The 20,508-nt window shown below is 43.8% G+C and overlaps 2 protein-coding genes across 6 annotated transcripts in view; one reads left to right on the top strand and one right to left on the bottom strand.

Moving 5' to 3' along the window:
• zhx3a (zinc fingers and homeoboxes 3a) overlaps nucleotides 1–12,955 on the bottom strand; it is a 28,006-nt gene extending 15,051 nt beyond the window's left edge. Inside the window, exon 1 of one of the 5 annotated variants that reach the window (XM_015060711.1) lies at nucleotides 12,890–12,955. The gene's annotated coding sequence lies outside the window, so the exon portion shown is untranslated. Of the gene's footprint in view, nucleotides 1–1,182; nucleotides 1,373–8,504; nucleotides 8,565–9,204; nucleotides 9,312–12,889 lie in introns of those variants that run through there. The other 4 variants (XM_015060712.1, XM_015060708.1, XM_015060709.1 and 1 more) reach the window with 4 other exon arrangements.
• fam83d (family with sequence similarity 83 member D) lies at nucleotides 9,354–19,612 on the top strand. The gene is given in 6 exon segments (XM_015060714.1): nucleotides 9,354–9,432; nucleotides 11,941–13,411; nucleotides 17,341–17,508; nucleotides 17,609–17,733; nucleotides 18,393–19,148; nucleotides 19,150–19,612. Coding segments are annotated over 5 exon segments (1,602 nt in total). The 5' UTR covers nucleotides 9,354–9,432; nucleotides 11,941–12,928; the 3' UTR covers nucleotides 19,220–19,612.
• The last annotated feature ends 896 nt before the right edge of the window (nucleotides 19,613–20,508 follow it).

The following is a 20,508-nucleotide window of genomic DNA, read 5'->3' as shown; positions in this document are numbered from 1 at the left end:
ATTGAAGACTCAAGACAGCCATAACATTATGATTTTTTACAAGTGTATGTACACTTTTGACCACAACTGTAGAAGTCTCCGGGATTGCTACGCTGAGCGAGAGATTTACGAGTCAGCTTTCACGCAACAGCCATCTGCCTTAGACGTGGTCCTATAGTATAGATATGCAGCCGCAGCATGGTGGCTTTCTTCGTTTAGAGAGGTCTGGAGTAATGATGCAGTTCATGTAGCACAACACCGTAAACACCACAATTATTCATAGGTTTAATGCAATGAACATGTTTCTTCAAAGGTGGGAGTAATATGACTGACTTTTGAAGTGACCAGAATCCTGACTTTGAATCTGACAGCTAAGGATTAGGGTGATGGCAAGGAGGCATTTCCATCTTAAAGACTTGGAGGTTTTCACCATAGAGAGGAAGTGCTGTTTCTAACAGCGTTCTGAACAGGGTGCCTGGCCAATAGTTTTGAACCAATTTTAAGCACCGATCTTCTCTAACTCTGAAAATCAGCCACTGTGCCTTTGGGAGAGGACCCGCCCACCAGGTCACATTTCTCATCGTGTGTGGTTGACAACAGTCACCCCACTGTTGTCAACATCGGCACTATGTTGTTATATTCAGTAACTTTTTAGGGAAAAAAGCTGGCATCAGTCAGAATCGGAATCAGCAGCTCAGGCTTTTTAGCCCTCCAGCAGTCTTTAGAGATGGGGTCAGTTGGACCCCACATTCGCTTTTATGAGTTTTTCTCTTTTTTATAGGGTTTCGGGAACTGACGATCTGATGGCGCTTCCCTGCGCTCCTCCTGAGCGTCATACTAAGAAAGCTGGAGGGTTAAAAAGCGGTGACCAGGCAAAAAACTTAAATTGGTGCACCCCTAGTCCTGAGCGCTTCCTTTGAGAACATTTTTCCAAGATAATTGAATTAAATGTATAAGCAAAGCACAAAACAAGCGCTAATCAATACTATAGTTTAGAGAAAAACATCTTTCTCTAGAGATCTAAGAGATAATAAGTAATCCACAGAGGAGAGGAAATCATTCTGTGGCCAGACTGGCCTTGTACAGAAGCTTGTCTCAGGGAAAAAAAATAATCCACTTCACTTCCTGAATGAATTGGAGGGGGGGAAAAAAGGCCCAAAACAAACCCAAAGTTGAGCAAGGTTACATAAAAAATCAGGTCACCTATGAAAAGAATGGGCTGCTTTATGTAGCGGGCGAGACGTGCGATCAGACAACAAGGGCCGTCCAGACAGGGAGCCGCTGAATGGATGATCCTGAAAGGCCCGGCCTTGTGTTTCAGCTCGCTGGGTAGACAACAGCTCAGACGACGGCCGTCCCCGGTGTGTCGCATGTCCCCGTGCTGGCACTGGCTCTGTGGCACAGAGGGAGGAAACTCTTTTCATCTCAGCAGACCGGAGGAGCCACGCAGCAGTAGCAGCATCCGAAGTGAGCGAGAAGTGGCACAGCTCTCAGACGGGCTTTTTCCTGAACGCCCACGCGCGGAGCGAGCGCCGAGGCTGCCGCACGCCGGACTAAAAACCGTGTTTGAACCATTCAGCTATTTTTTTTTCCCTTTCCCAAAACAAGCCTTTCAAAACAAATGGGATTAAGCTAGGTTTAAATTCTGATGGGGTTTTACATGTTCCGCTGGATTTAAGGTTTACAGCACAGCTCCCCTCCAGGTGTGCTCTTATAACCCTAATATAATACTTAAATCTAATTAGTATGTAATTGTATAATCTATGGGCTGCACAGTGGCACAGTTGGTAGAGCTGTTGCCTTGCAGCAAGAAGGTTCTGGGTTCAATTCCTGGTCTTTCTGCATGGAGTTTGCATGTTCTCCCTGTGCATGTGTGGGTTTTCTCCAGGTACTCCAGTTTCCTCCCACAGTCCAAAAACATGGGTTAATTGGCCTCTCCAAATTGCCCCTAGGTGTGAGTGTGTGTGCATGGTTGTTTGTCTCTGTGTTGCCCTGCGACAGACTGGCAACCTGTCCAGAGCGTACCCTCCCTCTCACCCAGAACGATAGCTGGAGATGGGCACCAGCAACCCTCCTGATCCCACTAAGGGACAAGGGTATAAAGAAAATGGATGGATGTATAATCTATTCTTGTACAGTGTGCTTAAAATATTCACACTCTTTGACCTTTTCACATTTTGCCAAATTACAACCATAAAATTTAATGTACTTTATTTATAGATGAGTAGTGGATTATTTTGAAGTGGGAAGGAAATGAATTATGATTCCAAAAGGTGTTGCGTACATTTGTATTCAGGCACCCTAAGTTAATAGTTTGTAGAACCACCTTAGGCTGTGATTACAGCTGCAAGTCTTTTGTATGTCCCTACCAGCTTTGCATATCTAGACAACAAATTTTGTTTTGTCTGGTCTTCTTTGCAAATGAGCTCAATCCCAGTCAGATTGGATGAAGAGCAACTGTGGATAATGATTTTAAAGTTTCGGCACATGAACCTCAATTGAGTTTAGGTCTGGCCTTTTGACTGTGGCATACTAAAAGATGAATGCAGCAATCTAAACGTATTTCCGGCTGTGTGTTTAGGATTGTAGTCCTGCTGGAAGGAGAATCTAATCCCCAGTTCCAAGTCTTTTACAGCCTAGAACAGTTTTTCTTGGCTTATCGTTTATTTGGCATCATTCATCTCCCCTACAGCACTGACTAGCCCCATGTTTCCCACTGAAGAAAATAATCCCCCACTACAAGATGCTGCCACCACCATTTTTTACCATTGTGTATTTAGCGAGTTGGTTTTCCTCTACGCATAGTATTTTCCTTGTAGACCATAAAGTTTTCTAAAGATCAATTGGGGACCAAAATTACAACATTTGTCACATGTTCAGCTGATACTCCACTGGGTCAAATTATCCAAGCCAACCAAAAATCCTGCTCCTCTCCTCGCCTGTGGTGGGCTACACCAAGAACCACTGAATGAAACAACAGGAATACCTCAGAAGAAGACATCGAGCGCAACTTCCTTCTTCACAAAATGAAAACAAAAATCTAATTTATTTGTATTTTAGCAGTTGTAGAAGTTCTCTATTGTCTCTGATAAAAGACCACAAATCATTTCTCCCGCTAGTGTTCAAGTCGCACATTTGTTTTTATTGTATTTACCCAGAATTCAATGCACTATAGTCCACTTCCTGCTTTTAGTGTGGTCTCTGGCTCACTTGCATCCACATATGCGCCCTAAGTTCGCCGAGGTTTTTAGGCAGACCAGAATTTGATTTTTGGTCTGCATCAGGGTTCAATTGCACATTTATACCTCCTCAAACAAACAGGACTTTCTGAACTAGAGCAAACAGGGCTTTATTTAGGGGAGTTGGCAAAAAGGGGCTGAGTACAAATGTACACCACACTATTATTAGTAAAAAAAAAAAAAAAGCGCTGTGTAACATTTTCCTTTTCCTTACTGTTGGCCTGTCACAGAAAAATTCAAATAAAATACAGAGGTTTCTGGCAATAAAGTCACAAAATGTGAAAAAATTCGAGCGGTGTGAATACTTTGGCAAAGCTTTGTATATTGGAGCATGTTGTTCCTATTTGAGCAATTCAATTAAGAGAAACCAGAGTGTATTCCCTCTCCTCCCCTCATAAACTGCTGCAGTAATTACAATATTACAACAGTAAAATTAATAAATAAATAAAGAATCCCATCCCCAATCCACAGCAAGTCGCTACCAGTGGAAAAGAGGAGCGAGGCTGCAAAGTGGCTGCTAGACACTAAAATTTAATTCAAAACAGTTCACCAATTCAGACACTCCCAGATCACTGGGTCACCTACGGCTGACGTCGGGCGAACGTGGACCTGCGTTTTTTGTTGTTTTTTTTTTGGTCATCGTTGTCTTGTCACATGAAGGCTGGAGGAGAGGAAAGGACAAAGGAAGACGAAACTCAGACGTTTGGGTGTGAAGTGAGAGGATGACTGATGATGATGAGGATGATGACAGGCTGTGCCGTTTCAATATTCCTCCCTGCTGACACCCTGCGTAGGCACACACTCCCTCCTCACCTCCGCACCATTTAGCACCTGCACGGCTCTCCAAATCTTCGCTCTCAGAAGTGAGGAGCTGGTAAAGAGCGTCACGGTGTGACAGCCTCAGAGGGGCGAGAACACACACTCACACACGCACGCACACGCTCACACACCCACAAAACGAGAAACGAGAACAAAAAAACCCAAAACACTAAAATAAAAGCAGAAATCCTCAAGCTTATGACAACATTTGTTTTGTGTGTAATTTGCTCTGACAGTGATCTGCGGCTGTCTTCAGTGTCCTTAAAAAAAAGAGTGGAGAAAACCTGAAGGGAGAGGAAGAAGGCGGGCGGGGGGGGGGGGGTACGTCTGTCAGACATTTGAATGATTGAAAAAAAAAAAAAATCTGTTTAACAAAAAACGTTTCTGCCAAACATCCATTAAAGAGATTAATGTCATGTGAGTGGATCAGCTGGACACCCAAATATAAGCCAGGGACAGAGGAAAACGACAGTCTTCCACAGAGAGGAGCACTGGGAACAATGGTGCCTCATTTATACGGATGAACGTGATCCAGCGCCGGGAGGCTCGAGATGGCTGACTGGACCGTCTGCGATTCTTTCGGTTTTTCCTGCGAATTCGGGCTGCTCAGTTGTCCAGTACGCTCCGGTTCGGGGTGGGGGGAAGTGTTTGGGACAAGATGGACAGGCAGGTTTTACACTCTGAGCACGGATGGCGGTGTACGTGTGCAGAAAAGCGATACAGAGTCATGGGAGTCATTAGCGCGGCGCTCCTACAGGTCCCCACTCCCGCCCAGATGAAGACCCTGGGCAGTGAGGGGAACGGGGAGTTGGCGAGTGGTCTGCTTGTTTTCTTTCCTTCAGATGGGTGTGTTTGTGTTCGTAGTGATGTCTGAATGTCTGAGACGCAGGTGTTGTTAGCCAGCTTCGTGCTTCTCCTCACCAACACACACACACACATACACACACACACCCCACCCTTTTACCTCCATAACTGCAGCCTCCACTGGGAGACTGGTCGGTGATGCCACTCATGTGTTAACATTGCCATGGCAACTCCACTCTTCCCCTTGCCCACCACGCCACACACAACACAGTCCCCTGTCCACACCCACCAAAACAGCAAGACACAAATACACACACACACGCGCATGGTGAATTCCTTGGACTGCATCCGGAGCGGGGCAAACCTAATCCCAACGCCCCGCCGGCTGGGTTTGAAAAGTCCACACAAGGCGCGAGGTTCAGCTTTGGTCGAGGCCCACGACTGCTTCCCCCCGCAGCTGTGTTGCTCCGGTTGACGGGGCCTGATGGGAGGAATATCACAGCTGAACAAGCTACAAATGATCCCCCCCAATCTGGGGGGTTTTTAGTCCTGTGAAACCGTCGCGAAGGCCTTGCCGGCTGAGGCGGTACGGTGTGTACCTCGCCGCCCTCCGACCTGGCGTCTGATGGAGTCCTCGTCGTACCAACGCTCCCATCTGCAGCCCAGATGAATGACAGGCAAATAAACCCAAAAAAGCATCTGAGTCACGAATCCTTTTACATCACTTTTAATGAATAACTTCCTCCGCTCCGTAGCCAAGAATACAGACGCTCATAAAAGGGGAGGAATTAAGGCGAAAAGAAGGAAAGATGGCGGCACAGCGCCCATTGTAGTGTCCATCTTAAAATGGCTGACATTACAGCCTCTTCAAAACCACCAAAGCCTGGCAAATGCCAGCTCCTGCTGACTGAACCTTTCTTACATGGGACAGAGAAAAGAGGCAGGGGCTCTTCCAACACCCCCACCCCTTCACCACCCACTATAGCCTCAAGGCTTTTTTTCAGAGCACAAACATTTCTTTTGGTTGGAACTATGCAAACATGCTGGTTTAGTGGGGCTCTTGGAGCGGGCTGGGCTTCGATACGGCATTGGTCTGACGACAAAAGCAACACCGAGAGGGATGAAAGACCCAAAGAGAAGTGAACCTGTGAGGAACGCCGTCCTTTCAGGAAGGGAAAAAATGGGGACTCGGTGTTGTCGTTTGGATAATTTTCTGCAAAAGATCTGTTTATGTCAAAACAGTTTGAAGATCCAGTTGGCATTAGACTGTAGGGTTTTTTCTCTCTCTCTGTCTCTCTCTCCTCTGAACTCGAGGAATGTTATACACTGCATGTCGGCTAAATCTGCAAATCATGACCATATGACCCTCTCCTCTGTATTCTCTGGCATGGTATTCATTTTGAGTCGTGGAAGGCAGACAAAAACATACCGTCTGTTGCCTTTAGAAGTCGGAACACAGCCGATCCCGAGAAGTGCATTATTCCCGGAATATGAGCGGTGGCATGTCGTTCATGGGGGAAATGGGCACTCTTGGCCCGCTGCGTTCTGTGTGTCTGTATACAAACACTCAGCCGGGGCCATAACGAAAACTATGAGCTGTGCCTAATTGCAGGGAGTGCAGGATGAAAAGCAATATGCCTGGCCTCATTAGAGCAGTTCCGAGAAGGGAGATGGAAGACTGTTCCCAGGGATCCACAAAAGGGAATTGACATTCCCCCAGTGTAAGCGCCCTACCGGAGTGAAAAAAAAAAAAGAAGAGAGAGTAAAAAACACTACGCACACACTGAGCTTACCGGGCCGAGCTCAGCACGCACGGTCTGCCGGAGCGGCACAACCAGAGCTCATTTCTCTTTGTTTTGCTGGACATTGTGCACTCCTGCAAATTAACTATCGTAGGGTAGAAACCGCCCGCTAGAGACCGGACTGCGGCCCGCCACAGCTGGAGTCCAAAAACATCTACTTACACAACAGAGACAGCTTCACAATCTCTGCTCTACATATTATACACACACACACATATATATATGTGTGTGTGTGTATATATGTGTGTGAGTGATCTTAATCACTCACACTGTTGAGTGATTAAGATGTTTTCCAGAAAAAAAAAAGACCACTGATTCATGCTGGTCTGACCTCCTGCTTGGATAGTTCTGGGTTGTCTCGTGAGCTGTGGACTTTGGTCCCACACAATTCACAAATGGCACATTAGTCAGCACCCTAAAGGCACAGGGAGACACATGGCACTCAGAGCTCTGTCAATATTTATGTACAGACATAGAATGTGACCTACAGCGGCTCATATTTGCAAATCTAATGCCTCGGTGGTAATCTTCAGTTTGCAAAATATCTGCAGGTCCCTGATTTACAGCCCGAGATGCAAGAGAACTTTGTGACTGCCTAGGCACCCTGCGGGCTTAAAAATGTACAAACTGTACGAACACTGAGGAAAGCCATAATTTCAAAGTTACATCAACAGAATCCTATTTTAATGAGTCTGTTCCTTACGGTTCCGCCTGAACAAAACAAAAACTTCACCTCTCCTCGCAGAATCTGTAAGAACCCTGAAGGCAGTGGCATTTTGCCCAAAGCGCCCTTGAGTTATGGGGAGGCAGTACAGGTACTTCAATAAAAAGTGTTAATATCCACCCCCTCCTGCCATGCAGTTTGTAAATATGACCAGATGCATATTGTGGCTAACATTACTGAAGATCTGATTCTCAACTTTCAACTGATTCTTTTAAAGGACTCTGAACTGCATTAGCTCATCTGTAGATACAAACCCTCAATACTTAGACCAACAAAACCTGGACCATTTTACACTGAACACAGATTATCTATTACGCTTTATCCTTAGCATTAGGAGTACATCAGATTGAAAGAATTATAAAAACTGCATTGTGTGTAGACCAGCAACACTGGGATTTAATTATTGTCCATTGATGATTGATTCAGGGAAACTTTACATCAAGCAACTATACATCCAAGAACCACCGCTGTATAATGAGCTAGAGGTCAGCTTTTCTTTCACTGCCTGTTAGCCAAACCCAGCCCATTAGGTGTTCCAAATGGTCTCACTTTTGTCAATAAAAGATCTCATGTTAAACATGCATGAATTGCCATTTTGATGAGTGGGAATGCTGTTGTATCTATGTTTAGCGTAGCAACGTAGCATGGGTGAGCATCATTGCTGGCTCTTATTAAAAAAGTGTGACAGAATCTTGACATCTGTGTATATAACTCGTCACCACAAGGTTAGTGTATGTATTATTAACATAGCAAAGGACGGCTGGGAACCAATTTCCTTTTGTCGTGAATAGATATTTACATGCTAATCAGCTTGTTGGATAGATATTTACTGCCAAAACAATACGTATGTGTAATAGATAATAGTACTCGATAAGTGAAAGATAAGAGATTGTTTGCAAGCAACAATAATATATTAATTTTTTCTAATAGTGTCCAGTTTCACTCTTAAGTATTTATTTAAAAATGTTAAAACACAAGTTGTTGAAGGTTTCTTGTTTTTTTTGTTGTTTTTTTACACATTTTGATGTGATAATTTTATGTAAAAGGTAAAAATCATATTTGAACATATTAATATGTTTTGGGAATAACTCACTTACATAAATGATCAGATCATCAACAATAACCACAGTTACTCACGTGGCCCGCCCCCTGGTTTAGGGCCTCATCTAACCTTGGACCGGCCCTGTGTGTATGCGCGTATGGCAGCAGCACATGTTGGTAGGAGGAAGAGACGGGAATTAAAAAAAAAAAGAGCAAATGAATCCCGATATAAGGGCCTACCTTGCGCCGTGAGGGAGAAAGTGATAACGAGTGAAAAGAAAAACGATACAGTTCGAACATGTAGGAGTTGGGCACGCGCTGTGTTCAAAAGTCTTTCACAACTAAAAAAGCGCAGTGGAGAAACACAGCGCGTTGTGCAATAAAATAAGCAGATACGCCACATAGTATAGAGAGGCAGAACAGGGGGTGAGATCCCGCTGCTGGAGCCCAACTATAACAAACTGCCGAGTTAACCCGTTTCACTCCGCTCGCTCGGGTTGAGGGGGCAACACACACCGCCTCGGAGCCGACCCTGCCGACGGCGCTCCGTATAACCTTATATTCCCAAAAAATCCTCCACTCCCCCTTCCTCCACCTACTGTCGCCATTTTATACATTGGCGACTTGATATGTGCTGCCTTCACCGCGGCGCGAGCTCAAAATCCAATATTCAACGGCGACATATAAATTCAGTAAACAACTTTGGAAACCGCACCGCGGGGATATACCGAGGCGTGTGTGTGTGTGTGTGTGTGTAAGCGTCCGTGGGGCTGCGGGAGAGTGGTTGAGTCCTTACCTCAGCGGCGGCGGCGGCGGCAGCGGCGGTGGGAAAGATGGAATCCGACATTAATACATAAATTAATTATTTTGGCTCCGCTCGTTTCGCTTTGAGAAGAAGAAGTCGAGTTTTTTTGTTGTTGTTGTTTTTTTTTTTTTTTTTTTTTTAAAAAGGGAAAGAGGGGGCGGCTGCTCCCCTTAAGTGAACCCAGTGAACTGGCGTGAACCCGTCGGTGACCACAGCAAGGTATGTTACATTGCGCTACCTTCTCAAAGCCGTCAGCTCCACTGTACGAGGACGGCAAAAACAACTATGGTCGGCGGCGCAGGACGAGGGAGCTCCAAAAAATTATAGCGAGTGTATTTCCTATGAACACGTGACGCGGAGCGTCATCCAAAATCCAAAAGCCCTTTCATCTAAAATTTTGGAGAGGGGCGGGGATGAGATGGGGATATATGCGTGTGTGTGTGAGTGGAGTGAGTGCTTGTACCAAAAAAAAAAAAAATGGAAGGCACACTGATCCCCTCTGCACATTTGGGTTTATTCTTATAGCTCATGAAGCGGTGCTGATGGATTTATTGTTTAAATTAGGAATCTGATCTAAATTCATGCGCCCTGAAGGTTCCCCTTCCAAAAATCTCATTAATTAAGTAACATGCGTGTTCCATTAGATGCGTGTCTTATTAGAAGGAGGAGGAGGAAGAAGAAAAAGAAAAGAAAAAAAAAAGCCTTAATGGGCTGTGTGTGCTGTGTATCACCGTTGTGGGAGCTGTCATTTAAAGCACATGCCTGTCAGCCCACCGGCTCAAATGGACATTTTTACGCACACGCGTAATTATTTGAGAGCAAATTTGTGCAGATGCGCCGTAACCGTAGCCTGCGCTACCCGTGTGTGTGTGTGTGTGTGTGTGTGTGTGTGTGTGTGCGCGCGCGCGCGCGCGCGCTTAAACGCAGGAGGATAATTTCCCTTTGAATCAAATTAGAGCTGCTGTACTGATGCGCGCCCTGTAAAATATGATTTGCGCGGCTGCGGCCCTTCGTGACCCCTGATGGCCCTTTTTTTCTGTGCGTAAAAGCCCATATAGAGAGAGGAGCGCGCGGGCCCCAAACACGCCGGAACAAGCTGGAATTTATGTATAGCACGAAAATAGATGGTGAAAACGGAATTAAATTAAATAGTTTAACAGAAAATGGTAACAACTTCACAGAATAATGTGGCAATAACGTTCAGAAGGCCCTGAAATTTTTGGCACATGTTTATAAATGTATAGATCTATATAAGGATCTTGTGTGTAACAAGTGGGTGGGCTGCTCTGATAGGCCCTCCATCCATGCAAGCAGGCAGAAATATACTCTGAGCAGAAGAACACATGGGACTAATAGTTCTATACGCTTCCAGTATCACAAAGATGGATTTACTCTGCCTTTCCATTATGTCCTTTACCGGATTCAGAAGTTGCCTGTAGCTGTATACAGTCAGGAAAGGGGTAGGGGGGAAAGATGAATTATCTATGAGACAGATGAATCACCCACCATTAAAGCAAAAACACTCTGACTAGCAGGATCTCAGAAGAGTATGCCCTAGCTAGCGTAAGGAGTCTAGTGTGAGACAGCTCTGCCCAAGATTAGGATTAAAATTATATTTGCATTTCCTAAAGGTGTGGCGTGTGATGATGGAGAACTGCAAAGATGGTGTTTAAGTCTGTTTTCGTTTTTACTTTAATACTCCATTTAAACATCGAGCTGATCTCTGCTATTTTTTTTTGTCAAACTAAATACAACTCTCAAATTTCCATGGAGAAATAAAAACCACCTGAACACACCACTTAGATGTTCATTTTTCATCGAAAGGACAAGCCTGTTGAGGTTCTTTATTTAGGACGCTGTCCTGTTTCATTCGACAAACTTCGACTTCAGGTTGAACTGAAACTTTCTTTAATCCAGCTTTCCTTAGAAACTGCAATCAGAGCTTCTCTAAAACATATTAGCCTTTCGATATGCAGTCAAGGCCCTGAGTACGACCTGTGCTGCAACTCTAAATTTATTTTTAATTTCTTTTACTTTTTGTCTCATTTGATATACTTCTCAATAGATGGTGTTATTCTGTTTGAAATGGAACATAGCTCATTGTTCATTTATAGCTCAGTTAGATGTATGTTGTTTCCTGAAAATGCTTTTTTTATGTATTGTAAAAGAAAAAAACCCACTACAAAACAGTAATGGCCTTGAAGTTGACCTTGGTACTCATAAAATCATATTGAAATTCTCCTCAGTTTGTAACACTTGTGATATTTTTTTGCATAAATGATGTGATTTGTGAAATCATTTGGGAAAGACGACGTCTGGACTGTCGAGATGCATAATTTTTTTCACATTTGATATTCTAAACTGCATGTGATTGCATTGTATTATAATCGAATTGGACTCCATACAATTAAATATGAATCTGTCAATTTAATTTGGTTGTTTTATTTCTGTATAGCAGTATGTGTGTTTGACCTGTCTACTGATGACACTAGTTGTTAACTTGTGACATATAAATAAATCAAAAAGCTGAATGCCTCAGCAAAAAGACAGGCTGGAGGTATTTTCTAGATCATGAAGATGAATTTTTTTTATGTACATATCAACATTCAGGCCTTCAGGATGACACCAATACCATGTTGTTATTCTAAAATAACACTGAACTCCTCCTTTGATTTTTGTTTTTGCATTCTTATTTTATATTAATAATTTGGTGTTTTGTTTCTCCAGCTGTGTGCAAAATAAGATTGTGGCAGATCACTTCCCCTACCCCACCTGTTGCTGCTGTCTGTGGGTCAGCTGGGTGAAAGAAGGCTCCGGCACAGCTTCCCTGGCATTCAAATCAGACAATTTCAGCTGTTTGTAATTTCCAGAGCGTTGAGCAGCCAGCAGAACACAATGTTCTACAAAGTAAACACTTGAAAACAAATGCTAACTTTAAAAGGTATTTGTCCTATATTTTGGCTCGTCTGTATAAAAATCAAAACAAATAATTTAAACAGATGTAAAAAAAAAAAAAAAAAAAAGTTAGGATGTTGTAGTTTTGTAAGAAAAACTAATGCCTTTCTATTTTTAATAAATGTAATGTATCATGTATTTATTTGTTAAAATAATTTATCTTAATTAAATGTTCTTCTGTCGTGAATAATCCTTTGACCTGTGATAGTAGTCCCTATGCTTTTCATTTTAATGCTTTTTTTCCCAGGTCATTTTAGAGGATAAACATCGTGATGACTCAAAAACGTTAAATGTCGTCACATGTTCAATTAAAAATGGCTTCGTCTTTAGTCTTTCTAATAAAAAAAAAGTGTGCTAGTTTAACCTCTCTGTAGCTTGGAGTTCAAGTTCAGAGTCAACCATGCGAGAACACGCGGGGACGTGGTTTCTTCTGTTACTGAAAGAAAAAGTTGTCAGAGTGAGAGGTCTCGGGCCTTTTCTGATCTCTGTTCTGTAACCGGACCACAGCAGAGCACGAGGGGGCCGTACAAGAGGTTTTGTTTGCCTCCAAACGAGCCAATGAGAGCCGCCGGAGCTCAGATTGACACCCGAGTAGACGAGCCCAGAGCCGCCATTCAGGTTAGACCAGCGTCCACCAGCCAATAAGCGGGCTGGACGGGTAGCAACGGAGGGAAGAGACAAAATACAAATTTCCCCTCCTTCCTGGAGGTGAGAACGTTACCTGTGCTTCTACCGTTAACGGAGGGAAGAAGTCCCAGCCATGGCTCTGTCGCAGACGTTGGACGACTCCCCGTTGAGGCTGGGTCAAAGACCCTCCGCGGCCGACGCTGTTAACCTGCAGGAAGTCTACAACGAGAGGCACCGGCTGGCTCTGGAGGAGCTGCTCTCCGGCGGGGTCGAGAACTTTCTGGATTTCCTCAGGAGGGAGAAGATTCCCAACTTTCTGTCGGACGATGAGATCCAGCGGATCCGGAGCGCCGCCGTGCCTCCGCCGCGGTGCGTCTCGGTTCACGGGGAGGAGCTGGAGCAGTCGCTCGGCAGCTCGTTGGACTGCTCCTCGGTCACTTACTTCCCCGAGGTGTCCGACGTGGAGCCGCCGCTGCTGGAGATCGGATGGCCCGCCTTCACCGCGGGCTCCTACCGGGGAGTGACGCGGGCCGTGGCTCACTTCCAGCCCAGCTATGGAGAGACTATTTACGCCTGCAAAGAGGCTGCGAGGCGGATGATCAAAAGTGCAAAAGAGGTAAAAATCCCAATAAAAATAATATATTCTCTAACTGAAAACACATTTTACTAGAAGTCTTGATTTTTCAGCTGGTGCCAGTACTTTTTTTATATTGCTCTGAAGGCTGCAGAATACTGTGTGTGTGTGTGTATATATATATATATATATATATATATATATATATATATATATATATATATATATATATATAAAGAGGCTTTTTATTATGCAGTGTTGTGTAACATGTAATCAAGCAGACCTTTCTCTTGACATAAATTCCAGGGAAATTCCTAAATCCTCTTTGACCCTTCCTGGAAATATACTGCAGATTGTCTCCATGGAGTCAGACAAATGTCTGATTGTTATAAATTAATTCAGCTTTAGCTTTTTCAATCAGCAGTGATATCAGACCACATGCTTGTACTATCTCAAAAGATAAAAAATAAAAAAAACAGTTTGAAATGGGACCTGTCTTCAGTGTAATCTCTGGTTTTGTACAGAGACTTTCCAGTTTACAGGGATCTTGCAGGAGGAAAAGCACCTCAGGCCTGTGTGGAACCTGAGTACCAGATGTGCCTCCACTTGCTTTGCTCACCTGCAGGACACATTGAGCTCCCTGCTTCACCATGAAGCTCCAAACACACATTTTGTCTTTGACTCGCACCTTTAAGGCAGGTGCTATGCGTGTTTCTGTAGCTGGTTTCCTATGAAGAAGTGTGGAGTTTAAGTATTTTTCCAAGGTGAGGACGAGTATGGAGAATGAAAGCGGAGCAGGGAAAGTGTATGCGTTTTGAGACTTTTTCCTAAACTTCCACCCATCCAGTGCACTGGCTTAATATCCTTTACATTTATCCAGCTCCTTTACCACCTTCATATAAAATCTTTAAGGTTACATAGTGGTAGGAAATCATCCAATGAAAAAATCAGTAACTTGGACCGATTACAGTTTTCGGGCTGATCACCGATCTTCAGAAAGCCTGACCTGCTGAGGCCTTTTTTTTTTTCTTTTCTTTTCTCTTCTCTGAAAGTCGCTAAACATTGCGACACAGTTGCTAAGTTGGCAACAGTTGGGGTGGCTATTGTTAACCAGCCATGTGCAGACATGACATTGTGGGCGGGGCCAGTCAGTCCACCCTCTGTCCTGGCAGAGCCACAGGAGAATGCAACTGATTTTTGAGACCATTGCGGGGATTCATGAGGTCAGTTTCACATGGAAGTGCAAGCAGATCCCCCAAAACTAATCGGGCAGTTTGTTGGCTCACACAAATTGTTGGAGCGATATCACATTGACAGCGAAATTAGTTGTGACAAATCCACCTTCCTTTAGTGCCAGTTGTGGATATCTAGAGCATTGAGACTCCGTCAAACAGATGTAGCCGATACGGGAAGTGTGAATTCCTGATTTCTGAATACTTTTGTTCTAGGTGTGGCTATTTATCGTACCATTTATCATTTATCGTGACGAATTTCTTGTCGCAAGAATTTTTGAATTTTCTTTCTCCCAATAAAGTCCATTTGATGATGTTTCGAACCCTCAAAAACTGTTCTCATCGTCGGGTTTGATAGTTCTACAAATGTGTCCGCTGTTTGTCCAATGAAGGCATTGGACAAACAGCGTCAATGTTTGTCCAAAACATTGACGCTGTCAATACAAACTTATTGAAGTTTGTATTTTCAAACTTCAATAAGTTTGAAAATACAATTACCGTGTGCAGTTTAGTGATGCAAACCAAACTTCTTTACGTGATTGGTGTCCTAAAATGTGCATTACAAATGGGAATGTTTTTCAAGAGCATTATTTATGTTGGTGGGGTTATAATTGCTGTGACTCACAGTTGCACAGTTACCTAATAAATATGCAATAAATAGTTCTTATTGCCTCTTTTATCGTTATCACAATAGTACTGCAAAATACTGTTGTAGTACTGATAAAACTTTAAGTCCATGTGACTCACCTCTACATTGCTCTAGTAATATTGTGCACACTGATGTTGCAAATTGGTGGTATTGTGGAGCATTACTGAGAAGTAAAATTTTAGTCATTCCCTAATCAGACTCGCATAATTTTTTGTAAAAAAAAAATTGATGAAATATACTGAAAAAAGCGCTGAAATCCATGATCCTGTGAGTTATTTTAACAAACTTCAAAATATTGCATTGACAAAGTAAGTTTGCAGTGCTTGTCTAGATCTCTTATTGCAAAGGTTTGAGGGAAGTTGTCTCAGTTTTTGTGTTGGCCGAACAGAAAAGCTCTTTGAACAGCTTCAGGCATTAAGGTCTCATAATTATTTTGGCAGTTTTGTTGAGCATAAGCAGACCCTAAGCTGCAGTTCCGACGGCCCATTAAATCGCACAAACTGGCAATAAAAGTTAAACAGATGAAACAGGCAGAGATGGCATAGATGCGGAGAAAAGTCAACATATTTGGCATCAGCTGGAGGCAGAGCGAGTAGAGGACAGAGGACCAGTGTTGTGGCTTTTTTTTTCTTTTTTGTTTTTTTTTTCCCAAAAAGAATGTTGAACGTTTGTATTTTTGTGTGAGAATCAGCAACATTAGAGAAACAAGTGCAAACAGGAGGAAAATATGGTCACATTCACATTTTAAATCACCTCGGAGTCATCAATTAGTCTCCTTCAAACCCAGTGCACCAATTGCAGTTTTCCAGCCAATCACCCATCCAGACCGATTTTTATTTGGTTTGTTTGTTGAAATGCACTGAACAATATAAAGTTGTTTACCTGCTTTCAAGTATAAATGAGAAGGTTAGAGTTGACAGTGGCTGATTGTGAAGAACTTGGCTGAAGTGAATCAGATCGGTTCCACATGCAACCACATGCCAATCGTCCAGTTTGAAGAAAATGTGGGTTGATTTATCAGTTCACCCCGATATTTCTGTCAACATCCTACCGTTTTTCTTGACTCTCCATATTTGAATCCTGACCACTGTAGACGCACAAGCCAAAAATTCAGAGTAAACCTTTGTATTTATATTCCAAAATGACGACAAAAAAAGACAACTCCAGTAATTTGAGTGTGGGAATATAATTTTTTACCTTTGTATTCTATAGTAAGCACAAAAGCTACATTCAAACCAGAAAAGGCCGTGGCATGAGCAAACACACAAATGATGAAATAAATACACCAATAAATGATCAAATCATCGTCTTTAAGCATTTATTCATTCTGTTTGTCCCAATTTTTAATTGCCACACAGGGATTTGAAAGTGAAAATGTGTAGGAACCTTCCTGTACGACGAGGTCCTTTTGTTCTTTTGTGATGTTAAACAGCTCAGTGTGAAGCGCCTCTGTAGGTATATGGAAGCCACTCACTGTATCACCGCAATGTTTACTGGTGTGCTCAAAGGAGCAGCCTTCATCTCTGTCCCTTAAAAAATAAATCATCCGCACACGACAGACCCCCTCCCAAAAAAATGGGACGGGGTTGTGGGGGCTCTCTTGACAAGCTGCGTTTGAATAACGCCAGTTTGAAGCCTCGAATTGAAGATACACCCATGTCTAATCCTCGACATGCAACCTTTACCGCAGCATGCGAAATTCCATTCGTCGGTGTGAAAAAGACGAATCTCAGTGGCCCAAAAAAATAAAAAATAAAATCCACAGAAAGAAAGAGGAAAGCCCTCCAGCTCACCTACGTTTCTTCTGTATAAAAGTCATTTGTTTGCTGACCAAGCATCACGGCCGATCTCCATGGCAACGGACCACAGTCAATAGAAAGCTCATGAACGCGCGTGCGTGCACACACATTACAGCGCGAGTGTGTGACAGGGCTCCACAGCCCTACTTGAATGAGGCCTTGTGTTTGATAATAATGAAAACACAATCATGTGCTAGATCTTGCGAGCGGCTGCTCGAACAGGAATTTTATTATATTGCCTCTGTGATTTTTTTTTTTTTTTCCTAATTTCTTTTCTTGTTTCCACTGCAGGTGATCGCCATAGTGACGGACTCCCTCACAGACCTGGATATCTTTAGGGATCTTCAGGAGGCATGCTCCCACCGCAGGGTGCCCGTCTACATCCTGCTCGACCAGTCATGCGCTCCCGCTTTCCTGAGGATGTGCAGGAACGTCGGCGTTCGCCTGGATGACCTGCGGGTATGTAGTTGCTTCGGTTTAGCTGGCCGTGCCTTTATGGGCACAACATGAGCAGCAAATGAGCATCAGAGCCAAACAATTTACCCTCGGTACTTTGCAGCAAATGAGAGTGCGAACCGTCACTGGCACGACGTACTACATGAGGTCTGGAGCCAGGATCACCGGGAAAGTTCATGAGCGGTTCATGCTGATCGATGGGAACAGAGTGGCCACGGGTTCATACAGGTACGGCACCGTTGGTCCACAAACCGGACTGTATGTTATGTGATATAGCATCACAAAGTAGGGTGTTACTGAAAAGCATCAGTGGGCACACTTTTGCTAATGCAATAATAGCGGAGCTAATTTTTTGTTTAGGGCATTAGCTAACTTTAAAAATGTTTCGCACACTTGGCTTCCCCTAAATTCATATTTCCTGATCAATTTTAAGGCACTAATTTGCAAACTTCCAGTTGAATAAAGGTCGACATCTTTCTTAAAGTTTTGGTTATTAGGACATTATAAAACATGTTAAGTATGAAAATTAAATTGGCTGTTAAGAGGGCTGTAGCTTTTGAAAAGACTGTTGATGTAGAGCTTGAGCGTTAGCTTGACCTACATGCTATGCTGGCATGTAACTTTAGTGTTAGCTACCGCTAAATACTGTGTTGGTGTAGCACTTTAGCATTAGCTCCTGCTAAATACAGTTTTGGTGTGTCAGCTAAATACCATGTTGGTGTATCGCTTAATGTTAGCTTCTGCTAAATACCGTTTTGGCATAGTGCTTTAGTGTTAGCGCAGCTAACTTTATACTCGGTGGTGCCTACCACCAATTGTTGGATTCAAGTATTTGTGTCTTCCTGTATTCAAATATGCAGCTTGATGAATCCTCTTCCTGTTTCCAGGTTCAACTGGACTGATGGTAAACTGAACAGCAGCAACCTGATCGAGCTCTCGGGTCAAATAACAGAGAAGTTCGACGAAGAGTTCCGCATCCTCTATGCCCAGTCCCAGCCCATCAACGCCCGCGGGCCTCAGAGCGTCCGAGGCAGCAGCGTCCTTGAGCACCTTAGCATCAAACACTCGGCCACCTGCTCACCTCGCATGAGCAGAGAGAAGCCCACTGAGCCGGTTCACCTGACCAGCACCCCCAGCCGTAAACCCCAGACGTCACACGAGCCTTCCTTTCCGAGTCCCCGTCAAACCAGCCCAGTGTCTGACTCCTCCACCATAGACGGGGGCACGATGGAGCAGAAGCTCATTCAGGAGGAGGTCCTGGCTGCCAGCATAAATTATGCGGAGAAAGACGCAGTGAGCTCCACTGCCACCTCCCGCCACGTCTCGACCCAGACCAGCCATTCGGTGACAGACGGCGACACACAGACCGACGCTCAGTACCTTGGCCCAACTTCCACAGCCAAAACACCGCAACAGGACAGATCCCCCAAGCAGATCCCAGCACCCCATGCAGATCCGGACATTTCTCTGAAGGACGCCTTTCACGAGCTGTCCAAAGAGCGGCGGAGCCACTACTCGGCCATCCGATCCAAACTGGAACACATGGTGACCTCCCTGACTGAGAGGCGAGAGCTGGCGGACGTCACCAACGTGACTCAGGGCGTCGGAGCCGCTCGCAGCAGCAGGCAGAGGATCCACAAAGACACAAATCCCGGACCGCCTGCCGAAAGTGGGGGGCATGGGCACGTGGCCAAGAGCCAGATGTGTGCACTAGCTCATCTGCAGGGTTTTTAAAGCTGCAAGGGAGCAGGGAATGAGGTGTTGAGATGCTTCCTTTGTTCTAAATGAACAAATTTTATTATAGATATTTTCTTTGTTTTAATTCTTAGCTGACATTTTGTCATTTTTTTTCCCTGAAGATTTTTCTATAATTTCTAGGTGCTGGGTTCTAAATTACTATTAAATTATGCCAGAAATTTTCAACCAAGAGAACAGTCTCTAAGACATGAGTCAAGCCTGTTGTAGTACGAGCGAAAAACAGACGGAATCACTGTTTTAGCTATTCAAATGTGCCTTGTGCTGCTGTAACTAGTTCCAAAGATCGTTCTGGAGAGCAGCTGGCTCTCACCGTGCCTCGAAAAATAAAAAGCGGCAATTTTCCACGTAACGATCTCGTCTTCGCGTTTTCCTTTGTTTTCCCATTTATCCTCTTTCTGCTTTAATTTGCAATTACGTTCTCGCGAGGAAGAGCACAGAAAATATTTGCTCAAAGAGTTCCAGGAGACACAAAGGAAGCGGCGCACGGCAAAGTGAGTCGACAAAGGAAGGAGCACCTGCGCCGCCTTCGCCACGGGGCCTTCACGCAATTAGTCGAGAGACTGCATCTGTGATTCTGGCACCTCTGCTGATTATGCCGCCAATCACAGCTTTCTGTCCAGGGTGAATTCAGAGGAGGAGATTTACAAGTAAAGGACAGGATAAATGCTAAGTACACACACACACAGTTGGGATTTTGGAAGAATTTGACAATTGTGTTTATGGTGCTGTAAAGAAGTATTTACCCCCTTACAGATTTTCTCTTTTTCTTTCACATTTATTGTTTTTCTCTTTCTTCAGATCAACCAATTTCTACATATCGTAATTGCAAAAATTTTAGTTTTTCAATGCTGATGATTTTATTTATTATGAGAGAAACCAACCATCCAAACCAACCTGGCCCTATAGACATTTTTAATCTTTAATTGAGCAATCTTAGGCTTTGATCTTAGGCCGCTTCAAAATGTTGCTTTGGTTTTTTTTGGACAGGGGTGTGGGGGGGTTTAAGCCATCTAGAGCAGTGTTTCTGAAACTTTCAAGCTAAGGACCACAACCCATTTAACAAACACTCATGGATCACCTAACCTGAAATTGGCCCTGCGTTAACACATTTTAATATATGATCCAACCTGAAATGAAAATACTACTCTCTTAACTCGCATATTGTTGTTTTCTTTGTTGTTGTGGTGCTGTTTGGTAAATGTGACTAGCCACGACAAAGACACAAACACATCTACTTGGGCATTT

Source organism: Poecilia latipinna, unplaced genomic scaffold, assembly GCF_001443285.1.
Source record: "Poecilia latipinna isolate Pla-1442-1.1 unplaced genomic scaffold, P_latipinna-1.0 Scaffold1737, whole genome shotgun sequence".
Classification (NCBI taxonomy): Eukaryota; Metazoa; Chordata; class Actinopteri; order Cyprinodontiformes; family Poeciliidae; genus Poecilia; species Poecilia latipinna.
Note: the sequence above shows the minus strand (reverse complement) of the source record. Positions and strands in the feature narration are given on the sequence as shown.